The sequence below is a fragment of the Lissotriton vulgaris genome, chromosome 10 (genome assembly GCF_964263255.1).
Source record: "Lissotriton vulgaris chromosome 10, aLisVul1.2, whole genome shotgun sequence".
NCBI lineage: Eukaryota > Metazoa > Chordata > Amphibia > Caudata > Salamandridae > Lissotriton > Lissotriton vulgaris.
The window spans coordinates 269,837,538-269,856,390 of NC_141698.1; the positions used below are offsets into that span (position 1 = coordinate 269,837,538).

Sequence of the window (18,853 nt, forward strand, 5' to 3'; positions counted from 1 at the left end):
AGAGAGAGAGAGAGAGGGAGGGAGACAGAGAGAGAGACAGAGAGAGAGGGATGGAGACAGAGATAGAGACAGACAGAGACAGGGACAGACAGAGACAGATAGAGGCAGAGACAGGGGCAGACAGAGACAGAGAGAGGGAGACAGAGGGACAGACAGAGACAGGGACAGACAGGTAGATAGAGGCAGAGAAAGGGACAGACAGATAGAGGCAGAGACAGACAGGCAGAGACAGAGAGGCAGAAAGACAGAGAGGGGGAGGGAGGGAGCCAGGGAGAGAGAGAGGGAGACAGAGGGTGGCCGAATGAGGGAGCGGGAGGAGACCGTGAGAGAGGGAGAAAGAGGGAGACAGAGAGAGAGAGACAGAGGGAGGGAGTCATGGGGAGACAGAGGGAAGGAGAGGGAGACAGACAGAGGGAGGAAGAAAGAGGGAGGGAGACAGAGGGAGAGGGAGACAGAGGGAGAGGGAGACAGATAGAGAGGGAGACAGATAGAGAGGGAGACAGAGAGAGCGGGAGACAGAGAGAGAGGGAGACAGAGGGAGGGTGACAGAGGGAGGGTGACAAAGGGAGGGAGACAGAGTGAGGGAGACAGAGGGACGGAGACAGAGAGAGGGAGACCAAGGGCGACAGACAGTGGAAAACAGACAGAGGGAGGAGGGCGACAGAGGGATGGAGACAGACAGAGGGAGACCATTTGCCCACTTTTATTTCAACATGTTCTTCTGAGGGGAGGTCTGACCCCCCCCCGAACGCCCTTTAGGTGGTTCGGGCTCGCTACACTGCCTTACTGTGTCACAAAATAATGCATCTTCAAAATGTGTGTCACCAACATGAAAAGTTAGGAAAGCTGTGGCATAGCGTAACAAAACATAGCATAGCAAAACAAAGCATTGCATAATAAAACACAACAAAACATAGCATATCATAACAAAACATAGCATAGCATAACAAAGCATAGCAAAACATAGCATAGCATAACAAAATATAGCATAGCATAACAAAACACAGCATAGCATAGCATAACAACTCAAAGCATAGGATAGCAAAACATAGCATAGCATAACAAAACAAAACATAGGATAGCAAAACAAAACATAGCATAGCATCAAGCATCACTCAGCACCACCACAGCATCACTCAGGGGCACCACAACATCACTATGCGCTACCACAGCATCGCTGAACGCCACAGCATCACTCGTTCGCCATTACATCACTCAGCACCACCACAGCATCAATCTGTGCAACCATTCAACAACAACTGGTTCAAATATGTTCTCTCAATGTTTCAAACTTTATTACAAATGTCACAAAAAGATGTTAATATTTCACTTCTGTTCTTGGATTTTTGTCACAATAAAATACACTGAACATAATCTTCACATAAGTTATTTACAAAAGTTTAAGCTATTGCCATTATAAATTACAATAACTTTTATTTAAGTATTCATTATTAAAAAAATTAAAAGCCATTGTTATTTGTAATATCAATACATGTAAGTCACGTAAATACAACACATATTGCATTACAAATGCTATAGGTGTCACATTTGCGAAAGTTATAACTATTGCCATTGTAAATGACAAAGCTATTAATTTCGCTATTTTTTAAAAACAAAACATAAATAAAAAAATTGTCATTTACAACACCAATAGCTCAAACTTTCCTAATGCGAGACCTATTGCATTGCAAATGCTTGTTTTATTTGTTCCCCTGTGAAATGGACCCAAAAAAAGAAAGAAACACTTTGGCTGCAAATGTCATCTTTTTCTGACATTTTTCTATTCCAAAAAGCAGCCTCGGGAAAGAGAAAAAAGTTCAAAATAAAAAAAAATAAAAAAATAAACCAATACAGAGTGGTCGCAAAATGGCCAGATTGGTTTTATTCACAACCACACACACCAGTGCTACTTTACAGAGTTTGCCAGTGAAGCGCTACTTTCGTTTTCTCCTCTTGTTTTGCACAACATTGTTTTCCCAGGGTGGGGAAGTGCACTATCCCTGGAGTTACTGCAAAACCTGGTTGTTGCGTAAAGTGGAAAATGTTTAATGTGATCCTTATCAGCATTTTTCCTTATTTTAGTTTATCAGGGATGTGGTCTTTTTAGACCATAATGCTTATGTTTTGTAAGGATATAAGCAGGCTCTGTACTGTAACTTTTCAGGCAAAAATACTCAAGTGATTTCTGAATACTAAGTGTAATAACGTTAAGGTGACTATGTTGTTCCTGATTACATTCCACATACTTAATCCTGCATTCCCTATGAGTGTTTGCTATTTCCAGGATGTTGTTACCTTTTTAGTTGAGCCAGCATATTAATCTTGTCTCCCTCCCACTCATAACCTATTTTTAATTTCTGGTTCTCCCGCACCGCAAGGTCATACTAATGGCAATAGCACTATGCAAATATTATCACTCCACTGCATTCCAAAAACAAAAGTAAAAACTGTAATTTTAAATGCCAAGAGCTCTAACTTTCACAAATGCGGAACTGATTGTATTGCAAATGCTTGTTTATACGTCAGCTCCACTCGAAACCAAAACACATGTGTAAAAGACATTGTCATTTACAATGAAAATAGCTCTAACTCTCACAAATGCGAGACCTATTGCATTGCAAATGCTGGTGAGGATCCGGTAGACAGAGGTAAAATCCTCACATGATTTCCTTACAATATGGTAGCAGCGCTTCAAGCCAGGAGCGGCTTGGAAGCCCAGAGACGGACTTCAAGAAGGACAGGGGTAGTGAAGGGGTGGAAACTGTAGAGGGCCAGGTCAGGGCCTGACACGTGGCTGCGGGATCACAGGCAATAAGGGACACAGAGGCTGTATTGATGGTTAGCCGGAAAGACCCCGAGCGGTCTTCCGCTTTCTTTATTTATACCCCGGTGCGAGCCCGCCCCGGGGTATGCGTGGATGCGTGGTATGTTAGCAACATTGTATTGGAGAGCCCGGGTGGCTCTCTACATCCCTCCTTCAATTTAGTCTGTTCTTTTCAGAAATCAAAACCCTTGCCTTAGGGAGATGTCCATACAAAGTCTCTCAGCTTCTGACTGGGTCTTGGATTGGATCGCAGACTGTACCGCTGGCTCCGGGCAAACGGGGATGTGGCAACCCCAGCTAGGGTTGCCTCTTCAATCTCACCTCTCAGGGACATGCTCGGTCGATCGGACTCGCTCGTGGTGTTTTGTGCCGCCGCCCTGGGTGAGCCCCCGTTGTAATGCCTTGCCACCGGAGATCCTGGGAACGAGGCCCCAAGATCCAGATCTCCGTCCTCTCCTGTCTCTGTCCGTTCTGCTGCTTCATGGTCCGTCGCCGGTTCTCTCGCCTTCTTGAAACATGACACGTTGCGTGTTACTACCTGTCCATTCTGTCGGGCGGTGACCATGGTCCTTTGAATCCGGTCTACAACCCACACCTCGGGCTCGTAGAGTGTTCGGAATTTCCATCCCGGTTGTCGATCCCGAACCAACACGGTGTCTCCTACTTGCAGTGTAGGCTCTTTGGCATGGCGTGCCACGCTCGCTTTTAGATTGCTGGTTCGCCTCCGAGCCTGTATGGCCTCGTCGTTCCTGTCTCCAGGCACCCACGTGCTGTTGGTTGGGATGCTATCTCTGGGCGCTCTCTTCAACAGTATATGTGCTGGGGCACATTTGGTGGTGCTATGCGGCGTTTGCCGATAGGCTCCCAGGAACTGATCCAGGGCCGTTTCTGGGTCCTCTCCGTTGTCTACTGCGATCCTCAGGGCTCGATTGAGTGTCCTCATCAGTCTTTCGACCTCCCCATTAGCTTGGGGCCACAGAGGGGTAATCTTCCGATGTTTGATCTGGAGGCTTTCAGGGTAGCTCTGAAACTCTCTCCCTTGGAAGGGTGGCCCATTGTCCGATCTGACTTCGTCCGGAAGTTCCATAGTGGCGAAGTTGCGACTCAGGGCCTTCTTGACTTGGGGAAAAGCCGTTGAGGATATTACTTCCACCACCGGGAATTTTGAGAACGGATCAACCAGGACTAGCGTGTGCGGTCCGTCTGGGAAACTCCTAAAGTAAATGCTTAGGTGTGACCACGGCGTCTGGGTAGCGTCCTCTATAATCACTGGTGGGGGTGCCGGATCGCTGCCAGTGATGGTGCAGGCATGACAGGAGCGCACCATCTCGTCGACTAGGCTGTCCATGGCGGGGAACCAGACCTTACTTCTCAGGCGGGCTTTCGTCTTGGCCATTCTCTGATGGCCTACGTGGGCCAGCGTTAGTATCCTCTGCTGGAGGCTCTCAGGTATTACGATCAGATGTCCTCTCAGGATGACCCCTTCATCCCCCTCACTTAGCTCACTCCTGACTTGCCATAGCTGTTGGCGTGTGTGTCTAACCTCTGGCCAAAGGGTTTGCGCCCCATCAAGGAAGTGTGCCCATCGGTTCCCCTCAAGAGCGTGGCGCACTCTGGATAACGTTTCGTCCTTTGCAGTTGCTTCCCCTATCTCCTTCAGTGACATTGTTTCTGGACATGCGGCTTGCGATATCATGTGAACAAATTCTTCTGCCTCCTTTCCGTCTTCCTGCGTCGGGCCTTGACTGGCGGCGTCAGGGTGCTGGGACAGATAGTCAGCTGGGTTTTGTGCTCCCGGCCGGAAGACGATTTTAAAGTTGTACCCTTGAAGTTGGACGGCCCAGCGCTCTATCCGTGGGGGCGCCAGCCTGAAGGACCCAGCGAACAGTGGCAACAGCGGTTTGTGGTCCGTCATCACAGTGAATTCTTGGCCACACAGGTATAGGTGGAAATGCTGACACGCCCATTTTATGGCTAGGGCCTCTCTTTCGATTTGGGCGTATCGAGTTTCTGTGTCCGATAACGCTTTGCTTGCGTATGCTACTGGCTTCCATACCTCCGGTCCGTGTTCCTGCAGGAGCACTGCCCCTAGGCCCACTGGGCTGGCATCCACTATCAGTTCTGTCTTTCGACGCGGTTGGAAGTAGGCCATAACTCCGTGTCCAGGAGACTAGCTTTTATATCTTGAAATGCTATGTTTGCAGACACCGTCCATTCCCATTTGTGGTCCATCCGTGTGAGTGTTCTCAGGGGCTCTGCGAGAACCGCCAGGTTCGGGATGAACCGGCCACAGTAGGTGGCCATGCCCAGAAAGCTGCGCACTTCTGTAGGGTTCCGCGGAGTGCTGGCTGCTTTGATCGCTTCCACCTTCTTGGGGTCAACTTTCAGTCCCTCTCTTGTTAAGGTATACCCAAAAAAATCGATAAGACTCTTGATAAATTGAGCATTTTGACCGGTGTAGGGTCAGCCCACAGTCCACTAGCCTCTGAAGGGTCGCCCCCAGGTGCGTATGATGTTCTTCCAGTGTCGCCGAGTATACTAGGATGTCGTCACTGAGGTTGATCACTCCGCTCAGCCCAGACAACACTTCGCGTATGGCATTTTGAAATACCTCTGCAGCGGAGGATACGCCAAAGCTCAGCCGCTTGTAGCGACGTAGTCCTACATGGGTTGAGAAGGTAGTTATGTACCTACTTGATGGCTCCATTTCAAGTTGATGGTATCCCGAATTGAGGTCCAATTTCGAGAACCATTTGGCCCCATTCAGGTCGGCCACTAAGTCGTCCATGGTGGGAGTGATGTGTCTCTCCCGCTTGACAGCTACGTTAGGCAACCTCATATCTACACACAGCCTAATTGCCCCAGGCTGTTTTGGCTTGGGTGCTACTACCAACGTGGACACCCAGGGTGTCGGGCCCGACACCTTTTCTATCACTCCCAGGTCTTCCAATTTCTGGAGCTCTTCTTCCACCTGCGGTCTCAGATTGAATGGTATTCGTCTATGTCGTTGTGTCTATGAGGGCTTCTACTTTGGTGCCTTCTATGGCGACGTAGCACATGGGCAGCGGTCTCCTCTTGGTCGACGCACTGCTGACGTAAGAGATGACATACACTTCATCGTCCTCGTCATCTTCATATCGGGGTCGTCTCTCTTGGGCATGACTGTCTGGAGAAGGCGGCTCTTGGTCCATCGACAGCTGCCGAACACGTTGCATCATGGTCCTGGGCCTTGGACCTGCTGGTCTGTACTTTCCTCCTCGGCACACTGCAGCGAAGTGGTTCAATCGACCACATTTCAAATATGTCTTTCCTTAGCCGCACACGTCGCCGTCGCTGGGTGATCTTCACCGCAGTATCCACACTGGCTCCTCGGTAGGCAGGGGCCCGTGGGCGGACTGTCTGGGGTCTCCTCTGGATAGCGTTGACCTTCTCCTCCTTGATCGATGTAGTTTTGGTCACCACCGGTGTTCGTAGAGCAACCTCCATTTCTTCCGCCCTTGCGTCTGAAGCTCGTGAGACCTTGCCGGGATCATTATCTCATCCAGCGATATGCCGGGTTGTCGTAGAATCAGTTTCCTCAATAATTTAGAGCGACACCCCACTCTTATCTGGTCTCAGATTTCTTCTCTCGGGTTGGTGAATGGGCCGGTTTTGGCCAGCCGGCGCAGCCGGGCATAGAACATGTCCATTGATTCCAATTTGGTCTGCCACGCCCTTTTGAATTTGAATTTTTCAAAGTCATTGTTGAGTTGCGGATCAAAATGTTCGTCTAGTGCAGCGACCGCGGCATCGCAGTCGTGCTCTGGTCCAGTGTTGGGGAGCATCTCGAACAGGTCATAGATCTCGGGGGCCCCATACAGGATGAGGAGCCACCTCTTGACCGTCCTGTCGATCTCTCGGGTGCCTTTGAAGTAGAGGTTGAGCCTTCCTACCCATGCTTTCCATCTAGGCGCCGCCGTCGCTAGGTCTGCCGCCTCACTGAAGGGTGGAATTGGCGCTGCGCCTGAGTGCATGTGGCCGTGTGGCAATGGTGCGAGGGCCCTGGCCTGGTTCTGGCCTGGTGGCGGTGGTGCGACTACTACAGGTGGCGGGGCAACCACCACGGGTGGATTCTGTCCTGCCCCGGCTTGACTGGCTCCTGGGGCTGTATTGGACATGATTTAGGCTCTATTCCAGCCTTCTGATACCTGCCTGAGGTGACCTTGCTCGCAGTGTCCTCTTGCCAAGCCGGTTGTCTTGTCTGGTGTTTGTTTGTGTGGCAGAGAGGGTTGATTGCTGGCTGTGTGCGTCTTCCCCTCGGGTAGAGCTGAGCGTTGAGCTAGGCCGCTGTGGAGATATGGCTAGGGATGTCAGTGTGTTCCCATGGATAGTGTATTGCCTCCTTGGATTTGCCAATGCCTGTTGTGACTGTGGGCATGAGGCTTCTTCCCCCCTTGCCAGCGCTTACGGCAGTGTCCTTGCAGTTGGGGAGGTGTTACAGGACCTCCCTGCTTCAGCGCGTTGCTCTGGCGCGTCTCACCGCACGTTGCTCCTCCCCTTTATGCCCCGAGCAAGATGCCGGTTCTGGCAGGCCTCCGCGCGGCAGGAAGAGCACGCCGGGTCAGGTAGGCCGCACTGGCTGCGCAGGCGGGGGATGTGTGGCAGGAGGGACTCACCCGCAGTCGCTGGAGATGTGGCGGCCACTTGGTGGACTCCCGGAGAGTCCCGCCAGCTGAAGGCGCTCCCGACGGGGATGCGCGTGGGTGGGCCCCAAAGCCTGTGTCGGCCAGCGGAGTCAACGTGGGTGGGCTCCGCAGCCGGGAATCGACACACTGCAGCTCGGCAGGTCGGGGTGGCCAGGCACGAGTGTGCACAGACCAGCCTCGTCGCCAGTGTAGAGGGCCAGGTCAGGGCCTGACACGTGGCTGCGGGATCACAGGCAATAAGGGACACAGAGGCTGTATTGATGATTAGCCGGAAAGACCCAGAGCGGTTTTCCGCTTTCTTTATTTATACCCCGGTGCGAGCCTGCCCCGGGCTATGCGTGGATGCGTGGTATGTTAGCAACATTGTATTGGAGAGCCCGGGTGGCTCTCTACATCAAGCACGTTCTGGGGATGACCAGAATGAAAGCAAGACAAACGTTACTTCCACACACACAAAAGTCAACCCAAACCACGCAGAGAAATAGTTCATAAATATTCAACAATGATTAAAGCTTAAAAGCAAGCATGAAACAGGGTCTGCTACATAATGCATGTCACTCCCTCCATGCAGCCTAGTGCTATCTCCGGTGGGGGGCCACTAAATAGACTCCACTCTGTGTTTGTGGTGGGGGCAGCACAGTGTTTAAGGAGGCGCTGTGTCTGGATGTGGACAATTGTGTTGTCGGAAAGGGGCCTCCGTGAGAGGATCTATGCTGTGCTGGAGCAGCCCTGCACAATACTGATTCCGATTGTGTGGGGAGGAGCGAGCCCACCACACAGGATTAGGTTGAAGAGGTAACGAAGCAGATGTTACAGAAACCAGTTCCACCGAGTATCCCAGAGATGTGATGAGTATGCGGCACTGTTAGGAAATTAAGACCCCAGTCTTGGTCTGAATTGTAAACATGGGGGATAGTGTCATTATTTTTAGTTAAGGCAACAGGGTTGAGATTGTGCAAAAAAGTGGTTTTTGATATTAGGAGCAAATGTGCTGTTTTCTGAGGACTTTTTTTGAGGTGGGGTTAGGAATCGCACCCCATGCTCTGCCCCCTCTCTATTTCTCTAGCACATTCACCGCTGCTGTAACTCTTGTTCCAGTACATCTTCCAGGCGCAGTCCCTGTTCATACATACACGAGGGAGAGAGCTGGAAAACACAAGCACTCTCATAGAGTGCTTAAAGAAAATAAAAACAGTAGTGCAGGGACAACCCCAAGGAGAGGAAGTGAAGGCTGCACATGGTAACAAATTAGAATGAAGCAAATAAGAAAGACAATAAGGCCAACTAAGAGCAAGCAAAGTGCAGGTTCTAAGCCATTGTAAGCTAACAAACTGTTTTACAAGTATCTTAGGCAAGACCTATAAATTTCACCATGACATACTAAAACAGTCCACCCGTTATCCCAGTTACCTCTATGATTGATTTTCTCACAGGCCTTCGAGCTTATAAGCGGAGTCTTAACTTCGCTCCGCAGGACTCTCCCCGTTGCCTCCCTCAGGCTGTTGAGCTCAGGGCAGTGGTAAGGTGCGTCGCTTTCACTGGAGGAACTTGATTCGGACTGTAGGGGGCTCCGGTGAGTTTTCTTGTTCAGTTCCTTCTGATTGGATGAGAGGAATTTCACACTGGGTTCTTTTCCGCTGGTGCAGGTTAAAAAGGTCTGAGAGCTTTCGCAGGCTGCAGGGATAAAAGAAATAGAAGAACATTTATCCATGGATATGGTAGTACATACTTCATTTTTTGAAAATGCCTACTTACAAGCACAAACCATAGAAAGTTAAGAGTTTGCTAAACATTTTTAGAAATGCAGACATCTCTGTAAAAATAAAATCAGTATTAAGCAGGGACAAAAATGTATGGACAATGTTAAAAGTAAGGGTCATGCTCACACTATCTACTACTTTAAATTGACTATTGAGGACGAGATTATAGTTCTTTCCCATCCGCTTGTGGACACGTTCATTAAAAACTGGGCACTGACACTTGCAGAGGCATTTTCCAATGTATCACTGCCGGCTTTGAGAAAGGGACCATCCCAAAAATATAGAAGTTGATCTATGTTAGTCATCTTGACAAATCTGAGCTCAGAAAATCTAGTAGGAAGGGAATTGCAACATATCTAAAGAGCCTTGGAAATGTTAGAGAGTTCATCCGTATTGATCTGAGTCACAAATGGCCAAACAGTCTGGAATACCAGGGAGCAAATCTTCTGCTGGCCACTAATGCTGAAGGGAGCACTGTCTTACTGTTAAACATAATCAGCCATGCCTTCCTATTGACTAGACTGACAAGGGTATTGGCTCAACAAGAAGCCAGCAAAGGAACTAGCCTACCCATGATGCCTTCTAACTTCTCAGTTAAAACAGTACAAATTATGTCTGTGTCCTACAAAAGGTCCTTTGGGTTTAAGCAAAGATTAGCACTGTACCCAATCAGTTTGAACATCTACTTGACATTTGTGGATGCCTGTTTTTTATTCTCATTTAATACTTATGTAACCAAGATTCAGTTGTGTGGTGAACAGGGCAGAGGTACTGTGATATGGACATGCCTATGCGAAATATCTACAAACTGCTTTTGAATTAATGGTGCTGAATCTACAATATTATTAGTGGATTATTAGTGGATAAAGACCACTGCAAAGAAAACCTGTCCTACAGCCGTATGATGGTCTTTTATTTTTGACACAAGGGATTCTGGGAGTAGCAGAGGCTGTGAACTCTTTTACCACAGAGTACAGGCAATGGCACATGTTGTGACTCATTCTGCAGCCCATTGGTTATTGAGGTTAGGTGCCAAAGAAGTGATAGGATTCAGGGAGCAGATGACTTATCAGCAGCCATACTCCATAAGGAAGTTGCTGAGATAGTAGGACAAGTGGTGTTAGGTTCTGGGAAGGGTGTTTTACCACCGTATCCAGACCATAATATCAAGTTCCAAAACAGTGCCAATATGCAGTCAATAATAGCATATTTACACTTATTTAGGTAATATATCAGGAATCAATATTATGCTTACGATATTTAGGTAGAATGATATTTCAGCGCGGTCAATATAGTGACATACAACATCTGCGAAGTGTGTGTTAAATGGTTGATGATTTTCTGTGAGGAAGAGAGACGGGGGCGTTATTTAAGCTGAAAGTTTGAAATAGTTGTAGAGTCGGACACCAGGAGAGAAGAATTCAAGTGAGTCGAGAGACTGAAACACTTGAACATGAAACTGTGGGGCGGAGAGAGGAGAGAAGATTCAAATGGCCAGGAGATCAAGGAGACTGTGGGATGTCAGAATGAAGGAGCGGAATTAACTGGAATAAAAGGAAAGAGCCAATAGCAATGAAGCACAGTAAATCTGTCTGACTTCACGGCCCATTAACTACTCTTAAAGGGGTGGGTCTCACGTTATTGACTCTGCTCTGACCCTAGAGTCTTTTGTAGAGGCACAAACCAAAGCAGTAAGCACCTCTGTTTTCTTATAAGCCAATCCAACTTCGAGCAGGCGTGTTACATGACTATGGTAGAAATCTCAAGGTGCCATTGGCTTCTGTTATTGTCCTTCCATTCTGATACTTTTAGACTTTTAGTTCTACTTGGATATCAAACTAGAACTAGTTCAACTTTCTTCACAGAATTGAAACTCTGTTCCAAAGTTTCAGGTTATGAACATAATGGAGATAAATCAGAGGTTATCCCTCTTAATAAACACTGCATCAAAGAGCCTTTTGTTGAGAGGGTTTATCGTGTTACACGACTAAGATCAAATGCACGGGGATCTGGTATCTTAATTCTATTGGGGATGCTCTTAAAATGAATATAGATAAAGTTGTAAGGTGTGTCACCTTACACAAAAATGGTCTCCATTATTTTTATCTTGGTGGGGAGGTATTGACACAATCAAGATGACGAGTCTCCCAATTGTAAACCTTTTGCTTAGGATGATGCTGGGTACATTTTTTAAATGATTTTTGCTACCTTAGACAGCATATTATCTAAGTTTTTTGTGAATTAGAAGAAACCTATAATTCCCTAAATAGATTGAAAAATCCCAAAGTGTCTGGATGTGTTATTTTTCAGATTGTTTCACTTTTTACAGGGCATTTAGAATAAAATTAATTCTGGTTCATTTAGTGGATCCTGTCCGCAACATTTGTAAGTTATGGTTCTATTTATAGTGAGCTTTTGTGTTCCCTTTTTCTCCGAAAAATATTGCTGTTATGTCTAATCCTCCTAAGTAGTTTTGATTGCCGTCTACTGTATCACACTCTTGTTCCTTATCAAAATCATTTATAGTTTTTATAATTTCTAACTCTTTGGTGCTCCGTGCGAGACCAGCCTTTCCCTTGTGCTCTCCTCTCCCAGCGCAGCGGAGCAAACTACATGCTGATGCTGTGGGAGAGACTCGCTAGACCCGCCATACTGGAGGGAGGAAAGGGTTGCGGTCCAGTTGCTGGCCGCATCCCACCCTCCTCCACACTGGATAAAAGGACACGGTCTTCCCGTCCGCGCAGCGGGCGCGCCAAAGGCAAGCCCGTCTGTGCCCGTCCGGGGCAAAGGGCCCAGAACTCTGCTCAAATCACCGCAGATGCCCTGAAACCGGTCAGCTATTCCAAAGACCAGTTAATAAGCCTCCGCCCTTCCATTCAGAGAGCCTGTAGTCATGTTCTGAACGTAGATAGCTTACCCCTGATTTGTAAGACCTGCCTGTACAATCCAGTTAATGACATCACTGTAGACTGTAAGACGGAGTCTCTGAACATGCTACTGATTAATTGTCGTTCTCTTAGGAAGCACAAGCTGGATATCGATGGCCTCTTAGTGGAAAAACAACCAGATGCACTCTTCTTGACCGAGACGTGGCTGGATGTAGAGTCCAATCCAGATATATTGGAAGCTCTACCGCAGGATTATGGGATATTAAGACTAGACCGGGTCAAACAGAGGGGAGGCGGTATCGCCATTATTCATAAACTGGGCCTGTCATGCACTTTAGAGACAGTGTTAATTAAAGATTGTGAAGCTGCTCTCTTTACTATAAAATACCGCCCTAACAGGGCCATTAATGGTTACCTGATCTATCGTCCGCCAGGTAAGACCTCGCTTTTTTTGGACAGCCTGATGGAAGTAATTGCCCATCCTGCACTACGGTATAATAAGTTTCTGATTTTGGGTGACCTCAATTTTCACATTGAGGATGAAAACGACAAGGAAGCTTTAAATTTACTAACATCTTTAAAAATGTTTAATCTTAACATTCCATCCCTGATTCCTACCCATAAAGCTGGCCATCTTTTGGACCCGATCTTCGCCAACTGGGAGGGTTGTGGCGGTGCAACCCCCCAGTAAGGTATTATGGTCGGACCATTTTCTGGTGGAGTTTACCATACGTGGGGTGTCCAAACTATTGGTTAGTAATAAACTGATGGCATGTAAACGTAGGCAATGGGGGAAAATTAAGCAGGACGAGTTAGAGCTGGCTTTAAAAAGAGGCAGCCCCCCACTTAAAGATAGCGTAGACGAAGCCTGGACGGACTATGAAAAATGGCTGTCAGGAGCTTTGGATGAAACTGCCCCGTGGACTACCAAGGCCCCAGCAAGGTGCTCGAAAACAGCTCAGTGGTTCAATGCTGACTTAAAAGCATGTAAAACTACCATAACTTCACCTCTCGAAGACTAACAGCATGGCAATAAGCCTGGTAGCCGCGGAACTAACCTACGCTATCGGCGGTACTCGCCAGGACACCCCTGGAGGATAGCCGCGATCACCTGGCAGCGGAAGTAGCGCCCAGAGGGAGGAGAGGGACAGTAACGCCAGGCCCAGCAAGGACTCGGGGGGGGGGGGGAAGGGGGAAAGACCGCCACCGTACCACTAGCAAGGTGGGTCGTACACCCCTATTTCCTCGCAATCCCAACCCACCTCAACAATAATGGGGAAGAAAGACCCGCCGCCCAGGTCACTGAAACAAGGCCCTATGGACAATTTTGCGGCACCACGGCAGGTCAGAGGGAACCCGGACGCATCATCTGAGGGCCCCGTCGTCACTGGGATTCTGCTCGCAGCGATACAGGCGTCAAGAACGGACATTCAAGAATCACGGGCGGCGTTGGAGGTCAAGATCGGCGAGGTGGGATCGGAAGTCACTCTCCTGCGCCAAGACTTCAGGAACCTCTCGGCCAGAGTGACGGAGACAGAATCTCGCATCGGAGAAGCGGAGGACGCGATCACCACGGTCCGGAAGGAGATGGCAGAACTCCAAGCATCGCACCGACAACTGCTGTGGAAGGTGGACAATGCAGAAAATAGGGCACGCCGCAACAACCTGCGATTTGTAGGTTTTCGTGAAGGAATTGAGGGGACCAATATGTCGGCGTTCCTGCATACTTGGCTCAAGGAAACCTTCCCAGGGGCACACTTCTCGACAAGCTTCGTGATTGAAAGAGCCCACAGAGCACTACTGGCGAAACCTCCGGAGGGTGCGAGACCTAGACCGGTGATCGCACGCTTCCTCAACTTTGTAGATAGGGACTTGATCTTGAGGGAAGCTAGGAAACTAGGAGAAATCAGGTTGGAGAACACTAACATCATGATCTTCCCAGACTACAGCCAGGAGGTGCAGAAACAGAGGCGCTCCTTTGACTCGGTAAAGACTAAACTCAGATCCATGAACATTACTTATATGCTGCTCTTCCCGGCAAAGCTCAAAGTCATCTACAAAGACAAAGCAATCCTCTTTAACCACCCGGAGGACGCATGGCAGTGGCTCGAGGAGAGACCGATCTTCAATGGCAGGGAAACGGCTGGTCGCGAGTAACTAGACAAAGTTGTGAGAGAAAAGACACAATGGGGCCTACCGAAACAACAAAGAAGGAAATCCAGAAGGACATTCACCCGCACTGCAGGAACCCCATACCGTGCACACGCATCTGCAGGAGGCAGAAGGGGGAGATCGGAATCTCCGGGGGCCTCCAGCACAGCTGACCGGCGACTGCGGGGTGATCACAAACAGACCTGCTCGGAATGAGACGACGAAGACGGTATTGAACTCAGAGACTCGGAAGCCGAGGCAGACGACCTGACCAGTCATCAGAGTTCTGTCCACCCCCCTAGTGACTGAGATACGCAACCTGGAGCAGGAGAACTCCGACAAGATGAGTGGGGCAGAAACGTCGACACAAGATTCGCACTCTTGAATGCAGCTGAAGTGAACTATTGGAAACGTCGGCCGGGAAGACGGCGACACGCAAGTTGTCACTACCCCTTTGCTTCTTTCTTTTTTTTTTATCTTTATTTGAGTTTCTGTTGATAGTTTAAAGCGTTTCTTTAAGGTTTCACCTTTTGATCACGGTTGCGCCTGGGCGCGACACCCGGCAAAAGTATTGTACTACATCCTGCCGGGGTGGGAACAGTGAATAATGGGAGGGAGTGGGTGGGCGACAGATCGACTCCTACTGAAAGCTCAGCCCTCAGGGGGGATGAGACTGGACGGGGAGGGAGGTGGGGAGGGGGGGATGCAGGGGGGGAAGATTTCAACAAGTTGGGGCAGGGGGGGGAGGCAGGGGGGGGCGGCCACGATCGTACGAGCTGAAGCACCACTATTGGCACATATCCTGGATGTCCACGGAACATAAGAATCACTCCACACCATGGCAGGTACACTAACTGACCCACCACAGGAAGGCAGGGGGGTGTCACTCCTCACATGGAATGTAAACGGCCTGGGTTCTAGAATAAAGAGGGGGCTGGTAAACGCATGTATCAAGAGGGTGGCCCCGGACTTTGTCCTCCTACAAGAGACACACCTAAGAGGTGAGAAATGTGCGTTTATAGCAAGAGGGAGATACACGGTTTTGGCACATGCGGGATATACGACTGATTCGAGGGGAGTAGCTGTGCTGATAAATAAATCATTCCCGTTCAATACGACACGCACATGGATAGACCCGCAGGGCACTTACGCTGGGGTACAGGGAAAATGGAAAAGGCAAACATACACAGTGATCTCGGTATATGCCCCCCGAAACTTCAGGCGCGGACACTCAAAGCGATCGATTCCATCCTCCTAGAAACTGCAGACACGTTCCAAATAGTGGGTGGAGACTTTAACGACGTAATGTCAGAGGAGCTAGACCGTACAGGGCCAACTCGCAGGGGGGGGGGCACCAACAGCATTGTCGCAACACATGACCAACCTGGGTTTCACGGACGTCTGGCGGTGGCGCCACCCTACTCAAGAGGCATACTCCTTCTATTCTGGGGCACATAGAGTATTCTCCAGATTGGACTACATATTTATGGCTAGGCAATACCTCGCTGCAGGAGACGAGGTGGAGTATAAAGCGAGGGGAATCTCGGATCACTCGCCATTATACGCAAAGGTGGGGTCAAAAAGGGGAAAGGGAGGCTCAGAGTGGCGTCTGGCAGCCTGGGATCTCCAAAAGCCGGAGATAGCACGGGGACTTGGGGCCGACATCAAAGTCTACGTGGCAGAGAACGAAGGCTCAGTCGACTCCGGGTCAACCTTCTGGGAGGCACTGAAACCGGTCCTCAGAGACAGGGCGCAGAGTAGGTTAAGGGCAGAACGGAGGAGTCCACTTGCAGAGACAACAGAATTAGAAACCACGATACTGCATTTAGAAGAGGAATACCAGGCACATAAAGAGGAGAATACCCTGAGACGACTGCTAGACAAACAGCGGGAGTATAGGGAGATAGTTTCTAATGAGGCACGGACACAATCCCTGGCAACACTACATCGGTTGTACGACATAGGGGACAAGTCGGGCAAACTCCTAGCCTGGTTAAGCAGGAAGGAGAGGGCAGCAAGATGGGTGGAACAGATTAGAAAGTTAGACGAAGACCTGGTGAATACTCAACGGGAGATAGCTGACGCTTTTGCGTCCCACTACACACGCTTCTACACAGCACAGGAACACGGGACGGAGGAAGAGGCACTTCAGTACATGGGAGAGGTTGACCTACCTACACTGACTGCCGATACCAGTTTAACGCTAGAGGCGGAAATCACACTCGATGAGATATCGGATGCCATAAACAAACTTAAAACAGGGAAAACACCGGGACCAAATGGTTCCCAGCGGAATTTTTTAAGCGCACCTCAGATCTGTTGGCGCGCCACCTCAAAGCCCTATACGCTGCTTCCTACCGGGAAGGCCGCCTACCGCCAGACCTCAAACTGGCCACTATAGTCCCTATCCACAAACAGGGGAAGCCCAAGGACGAATGTGCCTCCTATCGCCCCATCTCCCTCCTAAACATGGAGGTGAAAATTCTAGCTACGGTCCTGGCGGTGCGTCTGAGATCGGTGCTCCCAGATCTCATACACGCGGACCAATCCGGATTCCTACCAGACAGAGCAACTAAGCTGAACCTTAGACGCACGCACAATTGGCTCCAAGAAGTTAAGGACAGAGAGGAACCCCACTGGTTTCTATCCTTGGACGCTGAAAAAGCGTTTGATGCAGTACACTGGCCCTTTCTCATGGCAGCACTACAGAGGTTCGGCTTGGGCCCAAAATTCCAGGGGTGGATAAGACTATTATACACGGCACCGAAAGCACGCGTCAGGGTGAATGGCCGACTATCCAGAGAGTTCCAGATCTCCAGGGGTACGAGACAGGGGTGTCCACTGTCCCCTCTCCTATTTACGCTAACGATCGAGGTCTTGGCGGCCAGGGTCAGGCAAAACCCAGACATCAGCGGCTTCACATGGGACAAGTTAGGGGGAGCACAAGAAAAAATATCATTGTACGCCGATGACGTGCTACTTTACATTACCAAACCCGAGAGCTCGATACCGTCGCTGTTCAGGGAACTGGAAGGCTTTGGAGCGAGGGCGGGTCACACCATCAATTGGAATAAGTCAGTTCTCTACGACCCAAGGGGGGCTGACAACTGGGGGTCCATACCCGAGCAGCTGCTCACTACCGCAGACGGCTTTCAGTACCTGGGCGTATATATTACTCTGGATAGGGCACTTTCATTCCGCAAGAATGTAGAATGAGTAATGACGGACGCAATTGAAGACATGACCAGAGGGAGGCAACTGCCGCTCACCCTATTTAGGCAGGGCAGGGCATGTATAAGATGATTACTCTCCCCAAGTTCCTCTATGCACTCCAGAATGAGTACTACCCACTCCCGGCCACCACAATCTCCAAAATACATGCGGACCTACGTTCATTCCTGTGGCTGGGGAAGCAACCACGAATTGCCCTCCAAACACTCCAACGGCACCAGTATAGTGGGGGGATCTCACTGCCCAACCTTGAGGCGTACTACTGGGCGGAACACCTGACCCCCATCAATGACTGGATACACACCCCAGCAGACCACCCGACTTATGCGCTGGAGAGGCATAAGCTGTCACCTCATAATATACTTTACTACCTATACGGGGGAAAGATGCGGAGGTCACTCCTGCCGGCTACAACGATCACTCTGAGGGCGTGGACACGAGCCACGAAACGCATGGGCTGGGGGGGGAGACTGACACGTCAGACGCCGCTCTGGCATTGCCAATGGCTAACAGAAATAAAGAAATTGAAGGGGTTCCAAAGGTGGGACGATATAGGTATTTCACATATTGGGGATGTGGTATACAGGGGTGAATTGAAATCATTTCACATGCTACAGACAGAATTTGGATTGCACCGTTCACAACTGTTTAAGCACACTCAGTTCGCTCATGCGTGGAGGGCACAAAATGTCACACTAGCAGACATACCGGAATACGCACCACTAGAAGGTAGACTTCTCCAGGAATAGATGGTTCATCAGGCGGTCTCCCTCACATACAAGACACTAACGAACCACATGTTGGGTGACCTACTGAAATTGAGAGGGACATGGGAGGCAGAGGTGGGGGAGATGGAAGACTTGGATTGGGAGATGGTCCTGATGCACCCCCGGGAGGTTGCGAACAAGTCACGGCTGCGGCTCATTCAACTGAATGTGCTCCATAGGACCTACTTCGATAGAGTGTGCCTCCTTAAGACCGGGAAAATAACTGACCCCACATGCCTCAGATGTCGGCAACAACGAGGGGACTTCTATCACACCATATGGTCCTGCGACAAAATACAGGTATACTGGGCACACATCTTCACGGAATTGGGAGAGGTCTTAGGTGTAGAGCTGGTACGAGACCCAAAGTTAGCTTTGCTGGGCATGACAAACGAGGTGGACCTGCCACCCCGCAACTCATATTCCTAGTACTGGCACTAGTGGTGGCTAAGAGGGACATAGCGAAGTACTGGGGAGCCACAGAAACACCAGAGATAGAGGAATGGAGAAGGGGCCTGGATCTTTACACGGTAGCAGAGAGGGTGAC

General features: G+C 49.5%; 1 protein-coding gene across 1 annotated transcript in view; it reads right to left on the bottom strand.

The window, feature by feature from the left end:
- The window catches only part of LOC147685106 (uncharacterized), a 359,065-nt gene that overhangs the window by 137,034 nt on the left and 203,178 nt on the right, over positions 1 to 18,853 (bottom strand). The window contains exon 3 of the mRNA XM_086940991.1: positions 8,920 to 9,183. Within this exon, the coding sequence (XP_086797117.1) occupies positions 8,920 to 9,183 (264 nt within the window). The remainder of the gene's footprint in view (positions 1 to 8,919; positions 9,184 to 18,853) is intronic.